The sequence below is a fragment of the Microcaecilia unicolor genome, chromosome 1 (assembly GCF_901765095.1).
Source record: "Microcaecilia unicolor chromosome 1, aMicUni1.1, whole genome shotgun sequence".
Taxonomy (NCBI): domain Eukaryota; kingdom Metazoa; phylum Chordata; class Amphibia; order Gymnophiona; family Siphonopidae; genus Microcaecilia; species Microcaecilia unicolor.
In genome coordinates, this window is record NC_044031.1 from 510549885 (window position 1) to 510567580 (window position 17696).

The 17696-nt window shown below is 44.5% G+C and overlaps 1 protein-coding gene across 2 annotated transcripts in view; it reads right to left on the minus strand.

Annotated features, from left to right (window-relative positions):
• Positions 1-17696, minus strand: part of ARFGEF1 (ADP ribosylation factor guanine nucleotide exchange factor 1) — a 456734-nt gene that overhangs the window by 316734 nt on the left and 122304 nt on the right. For both annotated transcript variants that reach the window (XM_030215298.1, XM_030215307.1), the window contains exons 12-13: positions 4610-4749; positions 2210-2318 (exon numbers count right to left, since the gene is read on the minus strand). In XM_030215298.1, coding sequence (XP_030071158.1) covers positions 2210-2318; positions 4610-4749 — 249 coding nt within the window. The remainder of the gene's footprint in view (positions 1-2209; positions 2319-4609; positions 4750-17696) is intronic.

The window sequence follows — 17696 nt, forward strand, 5'->3', positions numbered from 1 at the left end:
TTACTGCACACTTTAATTCATACTTCATTGGTCCCTTGTTAACATTATGGCAATGACATCTATGCAGATATAGTACTGCTAATTTGAAGCAACTTCAAACACTGCAGAACACAGCCATACAGCTCTTAGATAGGGCCAAACTGTGTGACCATATGACACCACTATTTATTGGCTTCCTGTGTGGTGCACAATTGAGTTTAAATTGGTTCTTAACCATAGAGAGAGTGTACTATGAGGCGGTTCAATCTGATCTTACAGGAATGGTTACGCCTTGGTCATTCCCTCTCCTTGCAGTGTTTGGTGAAAGTCTACACGTATTAGTGTGTTTTCTTTGCTGGTGCTTTATTATGGAATGCTCTCCCTTTTCAGGTTTGTGCAGAGAAGTCACTGAAGAAATTTAAAGCATTATTAAAGATACATTTTTTTGCTACTGTGTTTGGCACACAGGAGCCCGGGGGTTTCTTGGAGATTACATGAAACGTATTTATATTTGTTATTTTGTTTCTAGAGAGCTGGGTTTGATTGGGTTGTATGGGAGTGTTAGGTTCTTCACCATCCTATAGATGGTGTTTTTTTCTCTTATGGCTCCCTTTTGGACAGACTAAATTGCCCATACAGGTCTTTATCTGTCTTCACTTACAAAGCTATGATGTATTTAATATATTTGTTTTGTTAACCACCATGATCTGCTTAAACAAAGCTGTATAAGCAAAGCTCAATAAACTATAATATTGGAAAATTGGGCTTACATCCATCTTCTAAAGCTAAATCTACATTTAAAACAGTTGTCATGGTTGGGAATCTTCCTCTACCTCCCCATCATGTAATTGTCTAGCCCTTAGTGCTAGACAATTACATGAATGCTTTCATATCAATACTCATTAAAGGTATTAGATATTATCCTAGATTCAGCTTTATCTTTAGAAACCCATGTTAACAAACAAAAAAAAGTTATTCTGGAAACATCAGATCCAAAAATATTTCTTATGTAACCAATTTAAATTCATTATCCAGACACTTACTCTTTCACAGATATGTTGGGCATTTTGAGAAATTAAAAAAAGCAACCTCAAATGTTACAGAATACCATGGCTTGACTGTTACACTGGCTACCAACTGAAGCGCAAATGATTTCTAAACTGTGTATTTTAGTGTTTAGAACAATCCATAGCCTAGTTTCATCATCTTTTCTCCCTATATGCAGAACACTACATAACAGAGCCCAACCAGTCCTTCATTTTCTTTTGGCAAAGGAAACAAAACTTTAGCATATATTAATCATAGTTTTTTCTTATCAGTAGGAAAAACTCTGGAATACTCTATCAATGGATATTAGATCTAAAACTGAATTTTCTTTGGAAGTTTGAAACCTTTTTTTCAAAATTCTTACAACCTCATTATTTTTTCTAATCTGAGTTTAAGACATCCCAAAAATGGTTGGTCAATCTTCATTGTACTCTGCACTGAACCAATTTACTGGTACTTCCTGAATAAGTAATGCATTTTATTGTTTTGTATTTGCCAAATGAAAACAAATATACTGTATGCTATGAAAGGGAAAGGGAAATGGGACCTTATATACCGCCTTTCTGAGGTTTTTGCAACTACATTCAAAGCGGTTTACATATATTCAATTATTTATTTTGTACCAGGGGCAATGGAGGGTTAAGTGACTTGCCCAGAGTCACAAAGAGTTGCAGTGGGAATCGAACTCAGTTCCCCAGGATCAAAGTCCACTGCACTAACCACTAGGCTACTCCTCCACTCCTAGAAAGATATGAATAGCAAATTTATTTTAATATTTATGATACAGGTAACCCATATGCTTTGTGTGTGTCTATGTGTTCACTTACCCATTACTGAAGTCAGTACACAAGAGAAAAGCACAATTCAAAATCAGATTATACATATGCAAATATATATCAATCATTTTCCCACTAAAATGTGGATATATATAGCAAACAGTAACAAATTAATGATTAACTGGAAAAAAAGTTATTTATTCATGTAGCAAAACAGATAAAACTTCAAATTTGATCACTTCAAATAGGATTATACAAAAATCTATAGATAGAAGTGTTTCTATACAAGTTTTGTAACCTTGCATAAAAAACATCTACTTTAAACATATTCCAGATTTACATTAAATTATCAATAATGCAAACTGCATGACACTCATGACAACATTTCAGCAAAGATATACACTTACCAAGAGTTGTCTGGGAATTGGGGTTTACATACTGATCCTTACTCCATTCCACCATACACTTCAAGATAGAAACTAAGCATTCCAAACCCTTCTTTCGGAGACTTAATTCCTGTAAAGGATTCAAAAGATTGCTGCAATTTTACCTCACTAGGAATATTTTATTGTAATTAAAACAATTTTGTTATTGCTTTCTTAGGCTGTCACACAATCATCAGTACCCAATGATCAATAGAAAGTCCAAAGTATGCTTGCCCTATGGACATTAGAAACACTAATAAATTCAACATTTAATGCAATCTACTTTTCCTACATAATTTTTTTTAAACTAAGTTGCTTCATGCATACTGGCCTTGTTGAAGCTTTATTACAGTTATAGTACAACAATGAGGCAAAGGCTGACATACCAAAGTTTTATGATTTTGATATATTAACAAATCTTGAAGGATTCACACACTTAAACAGCAGCACTTCTCTATCAATATTATCCTAACACTTTTTTCTGATTAAGCAGAGTCTACTTAATGCATTTATTTATTTAGAGTATTTTGATAGACAATACTATTACCATAATATCAAGTTGGTAGAAGTCTGTCAGATAGCAACATAAAGCAAAACAAACACAGACAAAAAATAATAGTTACGGGATGCACAGCAAAATAATAAATTATCCAGGAAACACTGTTATATAATTATGTAGATCAGTGTTTCCCAAGTTGGTCCTGGAGTACCCCCCTTGCCAGTCAGGCTTTCAGAATATCCACAATGAATATGCATGAAAGATTTACAAATAATAGAGGCAGTGTATGCACATGAATCTCATGCATATTCATTGTGGATATCATGAAAACCTGACTGGGAAGTAGGTACTCCAAGTCCGACTTGGAAAACATTGTTGTAGATCAACGAATCAGGAAACAGTAGGAATTAAGATATAGCGCAGAGTAGAACACAGTGGAATCATTTCAAGAGAAGGAAGGGTCTTTCCATCAGATTTTAAAAAGTATTAAATAAGGACCCAAAAGCAAGGGTTCTTGCAGTTGATTCCACAATAGAGTAAGGGCTAAGCAACTAAATGCCATATCCAGATAAGTAGGAATTATTAGGAAAAGGATGGTAAATAAGATCAAGAGTACTATAATGTGTCTATATTGCTCCATAGTGCAACCTCACCTTGAGTGTTGCATTCAGTTCTGGTGACCGTATCTCAAAAGAGCTAAAGCAGAATTAGAAAAGGTTTAAAGAAGAGCAACCAAAATTTAAGCCAAGTAGACAGTGAGTGGCCCTCAGATGAAACAGAAGGTGGAAGTAGGGATACTAGAAGCCGAATGTTTATTAAGACTAGACATGGCCTGTGTTTTGGAATTTTGCTTGCATCAGGGGGTCAATGAATTTTCACACAGATAAGGCTTTCAGAGATGTTCACACAACAGAAATCTAACAAATAGGATAGTGTTGTCAAGCAGGGTGTCCTGGAAGCTTTGAACTACTTGACTCTTGATGCAGGAAAAATGCCAAAACACAGGCCGTGTCGGGTCTTGTAATAAACTTTTGGCTTCTACTACCCTGCCTCCAGAATCTGTTTCATCTGAGGGCCACTTCTCTGTCTACTTGGTTTCCTGCAACTTTGTGTTGCTGATTCCCTCTGATTTGCTTGCTTAAATTACAGAATACTGTCATTTACATGTGTAAATGGCAGTATGTCAAACTACACGCTAACATGGATTAGCACTTAATTGTCGGGGGAGGGGGGGCATGGGCAAAGCATAGGAAGGACTGAGATTTATGAACAGGGGCCGATAAGAACCAAACGCAGGAGCTAGAGGCTATTAGCACCATAATAGCCCCTGCATTTGCTCCCACCCCATGATCAGAGCTGGCGAGCGTGCAAAACAATGAGCATGCGAGCTCTGACTGCAAGTAGAATGCAAATGCATGCAAAATAGGGCATTACCTATTCCTTCCTAATGCTCAGCAGGCCAAACACTGGTGCTGCTCCAGTGGCAAACCCTAGGCCCGCACGAAGCTGAAGTACCCCAATGATCAGAGCTAATAGCGCACCTACATTTTCATGCTATTAGCTCTGATTATCAGGGCTTTATTTCCCTGTGCTGTTCTGGTGCTAATTTTGTGGAAATTGATCATCGGGACCTTAGTTTATAGAATACTGTGAATTACATGCACAAATATCACATTTAGCCACTACAATTTACATCAGTCATGAACCTGTCATAAATGTTAGCTCCTAAATGTAGGCACTTTGCTGCCAATATACACTATAACAGCAATTACGTGCATAAGTGCCATTACAGAATAGGTGCAGTACCTGCTTAATTCTGGTGCCTAAATGTTGATGCCCTGTCCAGACTGGCTATTACTGCAATTTTTTAAAATTGTTCATACCTGTATATTGGTCATGCCAAGTTCTTGGCTACCCCGTCCTTGAGCAATTTTTGATAGGTCATTCACCAGTCTCTCAAATATATTAGCAGCATTTAAGTCACAATCATAGTTTACATATATATCCACTACACTCTGGGCATCTGTATTAATGACAATTTTAAAAACATGGTTTCTAGAGTCAATCAAAATAAAACAGTATACAACTTTCTGAATTAGACATAGCCATTTAACACAGAATTTGATAATTTCTAAGAAGATCAACTAGACTCAGTACAACTAATAACAACATACTGATATAATAGATCACTTGGAGAAATAATCAGATGTTTTATTTATTTATTACGACATTTGTATCCCACATTATCCCAGAGTTCAGTTCAATGTGGCTTACAATCCAATTATAAGCAGGTACTATATCTCTGTCCCTAGAGGGCTCACAATCTTGGTTTTTGAACATGAGGCAATGGAGGGTTAAGTGATTTGCCCAGGGTCACAAGGAGCCGTAGTGGGAATCAAACCCAGGATGCTGGGATCAAACTCCACTGCACGAACCACGCTATCATCAGTATACCACATTTCAAGTGGAGGAGTTGTCAAATGATTTGCACAATGGGCTGAGAACCAGGGGAACTGGGTTTGATTCCCACTGTGGCTCCCTGTGACCCTGGGCAAGTCAATTAACCCTCTTGCTGCCAAAGGTACAAAAAAAATTTAGATTGAGAGCCCACTAAAGGACAGAGAAAGTACATTACGTAATATGCAACTGTGGTTGTATTACAGAAAGGTGATATATCGAGAAATCTAATAATAATTTATATGCAACTTTAGTGAAACCACAGGCTGGATAAAAAACAGTTTTCTGCAACTAAATAAAAACAAGACAGATATGTTACTGCTCAACAGAAATACCTCTAATGTGACTCTCAAAATGAAAACATAAATCATGTATTTACTTAGGGACTAGTATTTATACAAAAAGGTTCCAAATTTAATAATTATTTTGAACATCAGCTTAGCTTAATTAGTTGAATGGGTCCATCCATTTTAGTGTAAAATTGAGAACCTAAGTACAACCCATGCTTTACACTTTTCTAGCTTCTCTCCTTTTCTGGTCCTCCTTCATTGTTTAACGGAATGCTATCTAGATGGACTTCCTTGTATCAGAGTTGTGTTACTGCTCTTAAGTATTAAAGTCACCAGAATTCTCTCAAGGGCCAATACTTGAGAGCCTTGGAGGGGCATAATCATACGGCACCAGCCAAATATATGGCCGGCGCCGTAAAGCGGCGGCAGAACCGTATTATCGAAAAAGATAGCCGGCTATCTTTTGTTTCGATAATACGGTTGGAGACGGCCAAATGTCAGCATTTGGGCCGGCTTTAGAGATGGCTGGCATCGGTTTCCGGCGATAATGGAAACTAATGTCGGCGATCTCAAACCCGGCCAAATGCAAGGCATTTGGTTGTGGGAGGAGCCAGCATTTGTAGTGTACTGGCCCCCCCCTGACATGCCAGGACACCAACCAGGCACCCAAGGGGGCACTGAAGTGGACTTCAAAAATTGCTACCAGGTGCATACCTCCCTTACCTTGTGTGCTGAGCCCCCCAAATCCACCCCAAAACCCTCTCTCCACAACTCTACACCACTACCATAGCCCTAAGGGGTGAAGGGGGGCACCTAGATGTGGGTATAGTGGGTTTTGGGGGGGTTTGGAGGGCTCAACATTTACCACCACAAGTGTAACAGGTGGGGGGGGGGGGGGGGTGGGCCTGGGTCCACCTGCCTGAAATGCACTGCACCCACTAAATACTGCTCCAGGGACCTGCATGCTGCTGTCAAGGAGCTGGGTATGACATTTGAGGCTGGCAAAAAAAAATTTTGTTTTTATTTTTTTAGGGAGGGAGGGGATTGGTGACCACTGGGGGAGTAAGGGGAGGTGATCCCTGATTCCCTCCGGTGGTCATCTGGTCAACTGGGGCAGTTTTTTGAGACTTGGTCCTAAAAATAAATGGACCAAGTGAAGCCGGCAAAATGCTTGTCAGAGCCGGCCATCTTTTTTCTATTATCGGACGAAGCCGGCCATCTCGTAACCACGCCCCAGCCCCGCCTTCTGTACCCTGCCTTGAAGTTTGGCCGGCTCTGCGACGGAAAGCAGTTGGCGCCGGCCAAAATTGGCTTTCCATTATACCAATTTGGCTGGGTTCAAGAGATCGCCGGCCATCTCCCAATTTGTGTCGGAAGATGACCAGCGATCTCCTTCGAAAATAAGCTGGTTGATCACCCATGTGGCATTATAGACTATACCAAGAACATCTTACAGAGCATCAATAAGCCAAACCTTGAGTTCTGACATGAGGCATCAAAAAAGCAGCATGTAATGAATGTGCATGCCAAACTTTTACATATGTTGACAAAGTGAATCTGGGGAGGGACACATATTGTTGATACCAAAAGTGTATGGCATTGGCACATCCATCCAGCTTAGAATATAGCTTCCTAAGATAAGCCATAATGAGTCAGATAAAGGTCAATCAAGCCCAGCACAGACAGTGGCCAGTTTCAGCTATAAGTACCCAGAAGACCCCAAAACGTGGAATTTATTCTAAAATTTTGACATACTATCTTTCGATCACACATAAAACAGTTTACCATAGATTGTGATGCCTTTCACATGTCTGACTAATAAGTTTTTATGCACCTTTCCTCCAAAAATGTGTCCAGGACAGAGTCAGGAGGAACCTAAAAATGGCCTCCCGGTGAATGTAGTGGAGACGAAGACTGTATCTGGATTCAAGAAAACTTGGGCTAAGAACACAGAATCTCTAAGGGAGAGGAAAACATAGTAGAATAGATGGGCAGACTGGATAGGCCATATGGTCTTTATTTGCCTTCATTGTTTCCTATGTTTCTTTGAGTCCTTATCAACAAGGCACAACAGCATTGAGTTGCATATAGCTGCTTATGTCTGTTGACTCCTCAGCTTGAAATTTTTCTGCTATTCATAACTTTTCTATTCAGGTCACATCAGTCAAGATGCCATAAATGCTTCTTCTGATGTTGTCATCTGAAAGTGGCACTTTGGTTACTTCCTTCATTGTCTAGGGTCCTATTATAGCATATACTAATGCATACTGATGCATACTAATAGAAATGCATCAATACACTCCCTTCTGAACTTCTCTTACCCGTATTGTCACCACACTTCATACTCCACCCACAGATAAAATGTTATACCCTATGTTCTTTTGAATCTGATCTATCGCCTTATCTTTTCCCCACTATAACCTCACATGGTTTCCATGCCCTAACGAATTTTGACTTGACTATGTCTTCCTATAACTCCTCACAATGTAACCCATAATCGTACTGTAACACTGTATTTCCATCCTTCACAAAGTATTGTAAGCCACACTGAGCCCGCAAATAGGTGGGAAAATGTGGGATACAAATGCAATAAATAAATATACATTTTTTTTGTCATACTGGCAAAATAAGTATTTTACCAAGATATGTTAGCTTTTTTTGGTAATTAACCTGGCAGTGTGAAAGCTAACCACTTGCACCTTATGGAAACTTTTATCCAGGCTTTCATGAAGGTTTTTTGATTCAAAATTCTGGTCCTGTAACCATTTATAGTAGAGGTAAATAGGGTGTTTAGTAGAAAAATGTTGTTTTTACTTGCTTGGTACCATTGCTTTATCTGGTAGTTTCTCACCAAAAATCAGAGACTCTGGTCTTGGTGATGCTGCATCTCCAAACCATGAAAAGCCATATGCAAAATATTCTTCTCTGTACTACCTACTCATTTTCCCCTTTTACTTGCAGATTCTTCTGTTACTGAACACTGATATCTAGACAATTTCTGTTGAGCCTTCTCCAGACAAGAATTTTTCTATCTTGTACTTTCTAATTCTCTACAGCAGATCTGTTCAGAAATTGCAAAATGAATTTCCAAAAACAAACTAAGAATCTGTGATTAAAAATCTTATAAAGCTAGCCAAAAATTGGGGAAATTACTATTCACATTAAACATGATTTTGCCAGAAATTGAAAAAAGTGCTCTAAAGTGTTCTGCAATTCTTTACTTATTTGCTATCCACAATCCATGATTCCTTTTGAGGGCATACCTTGTTCAGACAAGCAACTGGGAGCTTCAAAAAGTGGCTATTTTGTTAGTGAGTACAGTTTCTGAAAAAGGCAGCGACTTCCCGGCTAACAGGTAAGTCGACGCAATAGCCTCATGCAGCCACCAGGCAATTGTCCCTTGGGACACCAGAAGACCCTTTCGAAGACCTCTAAAAAGCACAAAGAGATGGTCCAAGTGACGAAATTCATTGGTAACTTCCAAGTAGTGCAGCAGGGCACGGCACACTTCTAAATACTGGAGAGCCCAAAAGTCCTCCGGATAAGCCTCCTATAAAAAGCTGGAAGAAAAATTGGCTGACTCAGGTGGAAAGTGGAAACCACCTTGGAAAGAAAGGACAGGACAGTACAAAGCTGAACCTCGGCCTCCATGAAGGAGAGAAAAGGGTCCCGGAACAACAGAGCCTGAAACTCTGAAACCCACCTAGCAGAAGCTATCACCACCAAAAACATTGTCTTCAAGGTCAAATCCTTCAATGTAAGCCGACCTCATTACTCAAAGGGCACCCGTTGGAAAACCTGCAACACCATGTTGAGCTGCCACTCTGGACAAATGGAGCACCTATGCGGACGGAGATGACTGATACCACGCAGAAAACACACCACATCCGGATGCACTGCCAGGGACACACTTTGTATCTGCCCGTGAAACAGGCCAAGGCAGAAACCTGGACCCTCAGGGAATTCAAAGCCAATCTCTTCTCTAGGCCTTCCTCAAGGAAGGCAAGGAGGCACCTACCAAGGCTGCATGTGCACTCAGCACCATGGATGCATGCCAGGACTCAAAGGTCTTCCAAACCCAGGCATAAGCAACAGAAGCAGACTTCCTCCTGACTTGTAGCAAGGTGGCAATCACTGCCTCCGGGTATCCCTTCCCTCTCAAGCATGCCCTTTCAAGAGCCAAACCATAAGATCAAAGGGGGAGGGATCTTCCATGAGGATGGGACCCTGCATTAGGAGACCCCTCCTGCCTGACAGCTGACCTTGAGCCGAATCAGGTCCACGTACCATGGCCGACGAGGCCAGTCCAGCGCCACCAGCACCACGAGCCCGGAGTGCCAAGCGATGTGGCCCAGGAGGCAGTTGATCATCAGTCAAAGAGGAAAAGTGTACAAGAGGGCCTCCACTGGCTATGGCTGGAGAACAGCATCCAAGTCCCCTGCGTCTGCTGAAAAACCAGGGGGACCTTGACGTTGTGACGCGTCGCCATGAGATCTATTTCCGACCATCCTCATAGGTCCACGATCAGCCGAAATTCCTCTGGAGAGAGTTTCCACTGCCCCAGGTCCAACGAATTTTGGCTGGAAAGTCTGCCTGCACATTCAGCTCACCCACAATGTGGGTCGCAGATAGAGGATCCAGGTACGTCTCCGCCCATCGACAGAGGAGCATTGCCTCCCTGGCCAAGGGAGCACTTTTCATGCTGCCCTGCCTGTTTATGTATACCACCGCAGTGCCACTGTCAGACAGGACCCGGACTGGCTTGCGCCTCACCAGATCCAGGAAGGCCAGCAATGCCTTCCGCACCACCCAAAACTCCAAGCGATTGATGGACCAGGAAGCCTCCACTGGTGACTACCACCCCTTGTGCTGTCCTCCCCAGGCGGTGGGTTCCCCAGCCTGAAAGGCTGGTGTCCACCATCACCACTATGCAATCCGGGCAGCGAGGGAGGCACCCCTCTGCAGGTTGTCGAGATGAAGCCACCATCACATGCTGAATCTGGCCCTCGTAATCCAAGGAAGCCGAAGTAAATAGCCACCTTCCAAAAGTGACCAGCATCTCAACAGAGTCTGCGACAGAGGCCTCATGTGTGCTCGAGCCCATGGCAAAACCTACAAGGTTGCTGCTATGAAGCACAACACTTGCACATAATCCCAGGCCCGAGGAAACTGGAGAAGCAAGAGACTAGAAACCTGCGAGCGCAGTTTCAGTTTTCAACCTTCCGGAAGAGAGATTTTCCCCATCCGGGTGTTGAAGACCAAGGCTGAAGTACTCGAGGGACTGAGAAGGGGTCATCCAACTCTTGTCCAGGTTTATCACCCAGCCTAACGAGCGAAGCAGACCAACGACCCGGGCTGTAGCCTGAAAAATCTTTTTCCAGGAGGCCCAGATAAGCCAGACACCCAGAACCCGGACACCCTCCTTTCTGAGAAAGGTGGCCACTATTATCATTACCTTGGAGAAGGTTCCTGGTGCGGTTGCAAGGCCAAAGGGCAAGGCCCGAAACTGATACTATGCTCCGAGCACTGCAAAGTGAACAAAACACCGATGGCACAGCCAGATCGGAATATACAGGTACGCCTCTTTGAGATCCAGGGAAGTTAGGAACGCTCCCTGTTGGATCACCGCAATCACTGACTGTAAGGTCTCCATGGGGAAATGACGGACGTGGAGCACCCGGTTGACCCTCTTGAGATCCAGTACTGGGCGCCATGAAGTAAATGGAGTAGTGGCCATGGCCAGCCTCCTCCAGAGGTACCATCTGTACAGCCCTCAGAAGGAGCAGCTCGTGCACGGTAGAGAGACCACCCATACCTTGGAAGATGATTTGCATGGAGAGGCCACAGCAGTACAGGGAGCAGAAGAAGCTGCAGAACGCCTGTCCCCTTGAAAAGGCAGCTGATGCTGCTGAACACGCTGCCCTGAGAACGAGCCCAATTTCCCTGGCCTATACCTTCTGGCCTCCTGAAACCTGGCCCATGACTGGAAGGCTTCGCCTTGTCTTCCAGGAACTGCTGACCCTTAGAATCTCCCAGATCCTTCACAATTTTGGCCAGGTCCTCTCCAAAAAGAAGACCTCCCCTGAAGGGAAGCTTTCCCAGATAAGCCTTCGATGCCATGTCTCAGCCAGAGACATCTGCATGCCGTCACAGCCACAGACATCTTCTTTGCTGAGGCGTGGAGAAGAACATAGAACAAATTGACTAGATAGGCTAGGTCAACCTCCAGAGTCAGCAGGGACTTCACCAGGTCCTCATCCATCATGGCCCCTTGCATCAAACTCAAACAAGCCCAAGCCACATAGCAGTCACAGACCACAGCCTGCAAGCACAACACCCATCTACTCAAAAGACGACTTAAGAGAAGATTCGAGGCACTTGACATCCTTGAGGGTCGTCCCGCCCTCCCCCACTAGGTTGGTCCTTCTTAATCAGTGCCATAATGAGGGAATCCACCTTAGGCAGCCATAGGAACTCCAAGTTCCTTGCGGGCAGCAGATATAGACAGGCCATCGCCCTCACTATGTGCCTCAGGGGAATGCCACCGAGTGGAATCAAGAACCCTCATAGCTGGATGAACGTGGAAAGACTAGGGGGGGGGGGGGGCTCTTAACCCCTGTCTGCATTGGGTACGCCTCCGCCTCTGAAACCGGAGAGTTCGTATGAATCTTCAGGGTTTCCAGTGCTTTAACAATCGGGGAGGGAAGTTCCTCCCATCTGAAGAAATGTGCCACCATGGGGTCATCCCATCCTCTGGGGACAATTCACATTCTCTCATGGGACCTTCCAGGGAGTGCAGAGTAGTCACAGAGGCAAGATCATCTGAACCCCAAACCTCAGAAAGCAGGGGCAATGATTCCAACTTCCCCTGGGCTTCCAAATGAGCCCATTTAGGCCCTTAGGCCACCAGAGACCCCACAAGAGGACCCCTGGCCACAGCCTGTCCAGACTGAGGCCTCTTCAAGGGAAATACCATGTGCATAAGAACAAACTTGGGGGAGAAGGGAATGTAATCTATCTCCACCGCTAACTCCTCCTCCCCATAGCTGACAGACCCGGAGTGCAATCCACATCAGCCTCCTTGTCCCATGCCAGCAGTGGAGCCGAACTCAGGCGGGAAGCACAACAGGAGCAGCAGAGCCCAACAACATCTCCTCCTGCACCGCAACAGACGGTACCACCGGATTCAGGGAAATCCCAGTGGCCCGAGGGGTGGAAAGGAGGAGGTCCCGCCGAAAAGCACCGCACTCCCCCCCCCCCCCCCCCCCCCCACACCAAGCCACTTTCTGGTTCTCACACTGGGAAGCAGTGCTCGGTGGACTGAGAAGGAGTGGACATGGAACGCTTCAAGATTTTTTTTTGGTAGATTTGTAAAGAATTTTTTTTTTTGGTGCACTCAATCGTCGACCGGAGGAATCCAGGCAGAGCCAAAGCTGCTACACTCAGGGCACACACAGCCTGAGAACTCTCCAGGCCTCCCAACAAAACTCTGCATGAGTTAACCACAGGGAGAGAAGGCAGCTGCCAGCCCCTCAGTTCTTCTTATTTATTTTTTGTTCTGTTTCTTCTTTTTTTTTTTTTTTTTAAACAGAGGCAGGAGATCTCCAGCAAAAGACAGAGGCAGGGAGCCAGCAAAAGGAGAGAGGGGGGAGATGGGAAGGGACCTGGTGCAACCAGGTGTATCCCAAGCCTGCCACAGAACTCAACACCAAGAACCAGCACCAATCCAGAAACCCACAAGGTATGACTGTCCACCTGCTAGATACAGAGAATACTGGAGGCAAGTCTCCTGCACAGAGTACTATATGGTAGAGCTCTGCCGTTCTCTCTATCTCCACCTGCTGGTAGAAAGACATAATACACAAGTCTCTGGATTGATCTGTGGGATGCTATGGAATTGTAACTGTATGCATCATTCTCTAGGATCTTTTTTCACTTATGTTACTTTTACTAATCTTTCCTTTGCTATCAGAATCCCCAGCCTTACTTTCTTAGGCTTTAAGCAGTTAGCTGCTAGGACCTTAAGTGGGGGGGGGGGGTCATGTGATGGCAGCGCCGTGAGCGGACACCTGGAAGCTCAGCTCCGCTCCCTCAATAGAATAATCTTCCTCTAATGCATCCCCCCGGAGGATATTGAGATGGCCAGCATGAGGAAACTGTAGTAGCAGTGCTGGAGAATTGGTTTGTGTGGTTTTGAAGTGCTGGAAGTGGTGCTATGCCAGCAAGGTCGACGCGGGTGGGAAAACAACAGGCTGTGAGTGGTGTGCGAAGATGGTGGCCCAGCAGCGCGACTCCCCTGTGGCCCATGTTCCTGAAGACACTATCAGCATGCCTAGCTTACTGGATGAAAAACTGGCTAAGCTGCATGCTGCACTCGATGAATTGAAAGATTCTGTATCAGGGCATGCGGTGTGCATACAGCAGGCGGAGGATCGCATCTCCGCCCAAGAGGATCAGGTCTAAATGCTTGAAGAACGCGTGAGAGTAATGGAGGAGCAGCAGAAACAACTAGAGGAGAAAGTTGAAGATCAGGAAAATCGAGGGAGACGCAAACAACATCCGAATCATTGGTTTGTCAGAATCCCTTAAAGAGGCGGACTTAAAAGAAACAGCGGACAGATGGTTACCCGAGGCGGTTAGCTTGCCAGAGGAAGTGGGGCCTGTGCACGTGGAAAGAGCACACCGAGTTGGAAGTAGGAGGGAAGATGGAGCCAGGCCGCGACCTGTTATCGCCCGATATCTGAATTACGCTGTAAAAGCCCGAATCCTGGAATTGTTTAAACGAGTGTGTTCGCTGGATTATAAGGGCTCCAAGGTGCTGTTATTTCAAGATTACTCCCTTAAGGTTTCTGAACAACAGAGAGTCCTTGCGCCTTTCTGCACGCAACTGTTCAACAGAGGAATTAAGTTTGCATTCCAGTACCCCGCTAAGGTGTGGCTGACTAACGATAATCGCACCATGGTCCTTGCGTCTGCTGGGGAACTCCGTGCCTTCATTGAGAAGCTGCCACCCCCCTGACTCAGTGATGGAGTAGCAGAACTGCTGTAAGGAGGGGTGGTGGCGTCCACTGGTGTTTTACATGGGGGATGCTGGAGAAAGGAACCATGTAGCATGGACAAGTTACCTGCTGTGGACGCATATGATGGTATGAGGTGCGGGAGACATGCCTGCATAAGGCGCGGGTACACAATAGGTTCTCCTGTTTGTTGCACTGTCTTACAATGCCTTGATATGGTTACTTACCACTTACTGATGTTGTTAAAGGGGAAATAACTTTTTTTTGTTTTATTACGGGGTGTTGATGTTAAATGATATCCGGAGGGGGAGGAGGATGGAGGGGGTTAACGTTTGCTTGTTTATTTGTATAGGAGGTAGAGGGAACGAACGGAGCGAGGAAATGTGCTGGATGGGAGGGACCGGGGTAAAGGTTAGGGATGAAGGACTCAAGAGGGGAGAGGGAGATGACTGGTGTTAGGGGGGTGGGGATTGGATTATTGTGGGGATGGTTGTTTGAGCTAAGTGTATGGGAGGTGGATGTATGGGGGGTAGCTTGGATAACAGGGGGGGGGGGATGGGGTAGGGGGGCGGGGGAACAACTCTCCGTGTTAACTATGGGCGTGGCCTATTGGAGAGGCTGGTTGATTCTGGGTTGGAGCGGTATGGCTGGGATACCACTTTTGGCCCTAAACTACTGTGAGTTTATTGGGGGATAAAAGCTTGTTACACTATGGTGGGATGGGTGATGTCCAGGTGGCTACCTTAAATGTAGATGGAGTTCACTCTCCAATAAAACATAAAAAGATACTGAATTATGCCAGACGTTTTAAGGTTGGTATTTCGTTATTACAGGAGACTCATTTAACTTGTAAAAAGCATGAGAAACTGAGAAAAGACTGGGTGGGTGAGTTGGTATATGCCTCTTATAATGGTAGGCAAAGGGGAGTGGCAATCCTCATCAACAAGCAGCTGGATTATCTGTGTCATAAAACTGTCACTGACCCAGAAGGGAGGTATGTAGTGTGGTTGGGGGTTATTCAGGGAAAGAAGATAGCTCTTTGCTCTATTTACGCCCCAAATGTATATTCATACAAATTTTTTTCCAATTTACCAGCACTACTGGCGCCACTCTCTAAATATGAGTTACTTTTGGGGGGTGACCTTAATATAACAGCAGACCCCTTGGTAGATTGTAGCCCTCCCAAGAAAAGGGCAAAGCAGTTTGAAGCACGTGGAGTGAATTTCCTCCAACAAGAGTTGAACCTGTTGGATATTTGGAGGGTATTGAACCCAGATGAGAGAGATTTCACTTTTTTCTCCCAGGTGCATAAGGTCTATGCCCGCCTCGAATATATACTTATATCCTCTTCCTTATTTTCATCAGTCAGGAAGGCTGCCTTGGAAGATGGAGTAGTTTCAGACCATGGTATGGCTTGGGTGGATATAAGTTTCTCTCCCCAGAGCCGAAGCAGTGGGTGGAGAATGAACCCCTCCCTGTATTTAGATGAGGAGTTCAAGCAGTTTCTTATACAAGAGTGGGTTGTTTTTTTTTTTTTTTTTTTAGGAAATAACGATCTGTCTGAAGTAGATCCAGTCATTTATTGGGAGGCGGGGAAAGCCACCATCCGGGGGAAAATAATGGAGGCAAGTGCCCGCACGTGGAAGCTCCAGGATCAGGAGTTAATCAATTTGGCATGTAGGCTAAAATCACTTAGAGCGCAGCTGGTGAGAGGAGGGTCTGGTGAGGCGCGCCAGGAATACTTGGATACTAGACATAAGGTTGATATCCTTTTGACTAATAGAGCTAAACAAGATATAAAAATGTACAAATATCAATTGCATAAGTGGAGCAACAAGGTGGGCAAACTGTTGGCTAGCTTAATTCGAAATAGAACCCCAAAGAGGGTAATCACCAAGATTCATAATACCCCTTGCGGGATGGTCAGCAGTGAAAGGGACATCCATAGCGCCTTTGTAAACTTTTATACGGATTTGTACGATAAAGGCTGTAGTGATACGAGGAAAAGGGAAAGTTTTTTCAGTGGGCTGGATCTTCCTGCTCTGACCCCGGCTCAGTTGGAGGCCCTTAATAGCCCGATATCAGGTACAGAAATGCTGCATGTGTTGAAGCGCCTTAACCTAGCACCGGGACCGGATGGGCTGGGCCCTGAATTTTATAAAATACTGGATCACCATATTATGGGTCCTTTCCAGGCACTGTGCCATGCTTTATTTCAACCGGAGAAAGATGTAGGGAGATTGGCACATGCCACCATTGTGGTTCTTCCCAAACCGGGGAGAGATACAGAGTTATTGGGGACATACCGACCTATCTCCCTCTTAAATCAGGACTCAAGCTATTTGCGAGTATACTGGCTGCCAGGTTGAGGAAGGTCTTGCCTATATTGGTGTATACAGATCAAACTGGGTTTGTGCCTGGCAGGTACGCGTCCACCAACATACTGAGAGCGCTAAGTGCCTTGCAGGTGAGGGGGGTAGGCCAGGGGATGCGATTATTGCCAGTCTAGACGCTGAAAAGGCGTTTGATAAGATCTTATGGGATTATCTATTTTGGGTTTTGCCCAATTTGGAATCATGGGAAATTTTCTAACGGGAGTACGTGCGCTCTATTCTAAGCCTATGGCGTAGATTTTGGTTAATCGACAGCTTACCCCCTCTTTTACACTAGAGCGTGGGACGATATGTTGTTTGTACTGTCTCTGGAACCCCTGGCATGTAAGATTCGGCAGTCTGAAGCCCTTCGAGGTATAAAGGTAGGAGACCAGGACTATAAGATTAATCTGTTTGCAGACAACATGTTAATATTTCTGGAACATGCTTCCCAGGACGTTGGTGTCATGGTGAAGCTTATTCAAGAATTTGGCTCCTTTTCGGGGTTATGGATTAATTTTGACAAGTCAGAAGTGATGGCGCTTTCCTTGGGTTGCCCTTGCAGTAGTCTAACTTCCCTCTTGCATGGAATCGAGGCCCCCTGAAATATTTGGGTGTGTTCCTTCACTTAGATGCTGGAATTAGGTACCAGAAGAATGTTAGGGATCGGATAGCTAGTATTAGATCTTTGTGTAATAGTTGGAGAGACCTTCCTTTGTTTCTGCTGGGAAGGATTGGTAAAGATGGTGTTACTGCCTAAATTATTGTATCCTCTTCAGATGATGCCTCTGTGGGTTGCCAGGCAAGATGAGGAGGCGTATAGGGGTATAGTGT